Below are 3,892 nucleotides of genomic sequence, written 5' to 3' on the forward strand. Positions count from 1 at the left end.
AATTGCTGCTCAGATGAATTAAGACTGATAGTACATACATTTTCTTATGAAAATATGGTAGTTCCAGGATATTAGCAGTCAGCGTGCAGTACATTTATATCTATTGTCTTTAACCATACGGCTGAGTAGCACAGGAAGCAGCAGCTATGTCTCTCGCCTCTGCGGCAGACAAAAGCAACCACTTGTTGCTTCAGGAAGAAGTGCCAGACACCACAAGAGGCAAAATCAAATGACTTGAAGTTTCAGGAACACCCCAAAAGGCACAATTATCTGGGACTACAATTTTCCTATGGATCTACTCTCTTGTTGCAAGATTTTTCTGAAACAACAACCAAGTGAAACTAGCAATCTTAGGAGGGAAATTTGATGATAGCAGATCTATTGCTCGAGTCTTGAGAAGACTTTCTTGCTGTTCAATAACCATTCCACTAAATTATCTTGATCTTCATGTGAAAGCCTTGGAGTTCATTGTCACCTAAGTTTCGTAAGAAAACAAAACAGCTAATGGAAATTACTACTACATACTATATTATTCTTGTTTACTCAAAAGAATGATGAATCGTCCAATTTCGAAATTTACAGCCATCTGAAATGCTCAATCCTATGCATGTTATGTGGCTACACCAAAGAATGAGTTTAAGGTTAGGAGCTAAACATGCTACCAAGTTTCCATAAGTAAAAATGGCATCTCAACATCCCACAAGATAGAGTTTCTCAAGTCTAAACGAAACTAAAATCAAACCAATTTATATAAAAATATGCAAGGAAAGCTATAAGAACATTTAACCTCTATGCTGTTCTTTCAGGCAATTTATCGAACACCAGGTGTGCAGTATGGCACCATTTACTTTGGAAAGGAAAATAGATAAATAATAACACATCAAGATGGAGAAGTAGTCCGGCTGCTGATTATTTCACCTAATTGAAAGTCCATTGATTTTCGCGACGAACCGCTTCTTCTTCCTCAGGGGTGAAGTCGTTCCTAATGTTGAACGTCTTTCGAATCTCTTCTACAGTTTTACCTCTTATCATGTCTGCAATTGTAATACAAGTCAAGTCTAGCAAGCTTTTTATGTTCAGATAATTTGCAGCCTTGATTAGACCGGAAAGTATTGCTTGATCGAGTTTCACAAACTCCTTGTCCCACTTTTCCAAAGCCTCCTTATCGGCCTTACTAATAATGGAGTCACCGCCGGCAGTAGTACTCTCGCCGTGCTTGTTGCAGTATTCGATAACCTTTTCCAAGATTTTGCTAGTTACGTTATGCAAAGGGATTGCATCATCAGCGCAACCATCTTCGATCATATGCTTAATGGTCAGTGATTGGTGTGCGCTGATTTCATCTATTTCAAAAATATCGCCGTCCGAACTTCTTAGTGATATCATCTTCGACATGATAGATAGATAAACAAAATACACAGTGTTGAATGCACAGACCTCTTTGAGTTGATGAATTGTGAAAAATTAGACGGATGTGGTGCGTATTTATATGCGATGGATGAAACAATAGTGCAACTCACATTAGGAAAGCTATTAAAACCGGACCTTCTAGAAACTCAGGCTAATAGGGAATCACAGTGATAGTTGCCACAGGAGGACCAAAATTTGTTTTGGAAGATAATTGTCATTGTAGTTGTGGAAAATCCAACAACCACATCCTAGTGAATTCCAAGGTTAGTAGAGAATAAGGAAGCCTACAAACATGTCTCACTTTCTCTTTTAAGGGAAAAAGGATGTACATCAAGCTACAGTAGAGCCCTTAGGGCTGACTAGTTAAGATAAGAAGTAGTAAAGAGGTATGATGTCCTATACATGGTTGTATCTGACTAAGTTATTTTCGCCATAATTTTTGACCACAAGTTCCTTAGATAGTTTGGCACTACATTTTGCCCATTTTCTTAAGGTTTATTGGAAGAGTAATCCTTAAGAAGATTCTCTAAAACTTGTCTTTGCACTGTTGTTGATGTTTACGTTTGATATCTTTGTTTCGGGTCTTGGCTTATTGTTACTCTGTGCAATTCTGGTGGGTATATCTCTGGATTGATTTAAGCATGAATCTGGAGTTGAAAGGTCACAAATATTTTTGACTGGTACTAGCAGTTTTGTTTGGGACAGTTGCTTCGACACTTGTTCAATAAGATGTCTGGAATGAGTTAAATTCGAGATAACTGGACGTGAATGGACTGCTCATGACTCGAGAAGACTGCTCAAATGGCTTGGGTCTTCGTGACAAGTTCTTCTAGTTGCAATCACGTAGATATTGTCGTTGACTATGACTTTCATTGTTGTATTATCATTATAAGTTTCTGTTGCAGAATCAGTTTTCTCAGTTTTGACTGACTTCCTTTCTAACATGAGTCTAGTGGTGTTAGAGCATTGCTCGATTGAACCCACCAAGCGTTGGTATGTCAAGGTTGGTTGTCATATTTTAGTATTTTAATATGAAACTCAGTTAGAGTCGCTTGATTAAATGTACTAAAGTCAACTTCGTTTAGGTTAGACTATAAAGTCTAGGAATGTTGAGATATACAAGTATTACCGTGAAGACCTGAAGATTATGAAGACTTATCGACTACAACGAAGACATCATCCTTCCACTTGAGGTACTATGATACTGACTTGACTTGTTTCCATTCATATCGTTGCTTTCAAGTCGTTTAAAATTCAAAACATAACATGCAAGGTTATATTTAATTCTCTAGTATTTACTTGGTCATTTTATTATGGTCAAAATGTCAAGGAAGAATATTTGATACGAAGTATAATGTTTATCTTTTGAACTTCGTAAATGTGACATCGACATAATTTATGTATCTCGTTACTTGATTGTGTATTGGATATAGGTGTGATTTCATACTAGGAAACTATGTTTGATTATATATGTTTAAAGGAAGTACATATACGAAACTTGTTTCGTAATCGAAAGGAAATCAATAGGCATTTTGGTCCGATTTTCATTGAAGATCTATTGGATGACCAATTCAAACCAAGGTAATATCTTTGGTAAAACCGATCTTGACTTATGTTGAAAGATATGGTAAAACCAATCTTTACCTAGTTTAGGATATGCGGTAGAACCGATCTTGACTTATATTGAGAGCCTTGGTAGAACTGATCATTACCCATTTTGGGATACATGGTATCTTAACTATTGTTGAGAGTTTTGGTATAACCAGTCCTTATATATATTGGGATACTTGGTAGAAATGATCTTATCTGTTGTTGGGAGTCATGGTAGAACCGATCCCTACCTATATTTGGTGACTCTGTAGAACCGATCTTAACCTATGTTAGGAGTCATGGTAGAACCGGAGGAAAACCGATCCTTCATGTTCATATATTACTTCAAGGTTTTGTGTGAGTTTGGAATTAGGGTTCGCTAAATAGGAAAGGTCTGGATGTCGACATGATTTAGACATGAATACAATTCTTATGTTTTATTGTCAACCTGTATGGACTAAACTTTTATTACACCACCAACTTTTTCTTAAGAAACCAATATGGACTAAACTCAAATATAATTCCGAGAGTTCAACTTAATGAATCTCATTTAAGGAATTATATGAAGAGCTTATATCTCTTCCGATCACAATCAAAAAGTTTACAGAAGCAAATCCGTGAACCTGATTATATGTGAGAGTACTTGGACGATTCGAAAGATCAATATCCAGGACTCAATCAAGTCGTATCCAACAAACAAGGATGAATATATCTACTTTCATTGATTAACATACAACCTATGTGTTAGAGCATAGCTCGGTTGAACTCACCAAGCATTGGTATGTCAAGTTTGGTTGTCATATTTTAGTGTGTCAAAACTCATCTAAAGTCGCTTGTTTATTTACTAGAGTCAACTTCGTTTAGGTTAGACTAGAAAGTCTAGGAATGTTGA

At 36.5% G+C, this 3,892-nt stretch overlaps 1 protein-coding gene across 1 annotated transcript; it reads right to left on the reverse strand.

The window, feature by feature from the left end:
• Positions 1 to 721: 721 nt before the first annotated feature.
• Positions 722 to 1,660, reverse strand: LOC113318865 (SKP1-like protein 1). Its single transcript, XM_026567144.1, has one exon. It carries the CDS (start codon positions 1,393 to 1,395, stop codon positions 919 to 921), a length of 477 nt encoding a protein of 158 aa, XP_026422929.1. The 5' UTR covers positions 1,396 to 1,660; the 3' UTR covers positions 722 to 918.
• Positions 1,661 to 3,892: the final 2,232 nt, after the last annotated feature.

Source organism: Papaver somniferum, chromosome 10, assembly GCF_003573695.1.
Source record: "Papaver somniferum cultivar HN1 chromosome 10, ASM357369v1, whole genome shotgun sequence".
NCBI classification, from domain to species: Eukaryota; Viridiplantae; Streptophyta; class Magnoliopsida; order Ranunculales; family Papaveraceae; genus Papaver; species Papaver somniferum.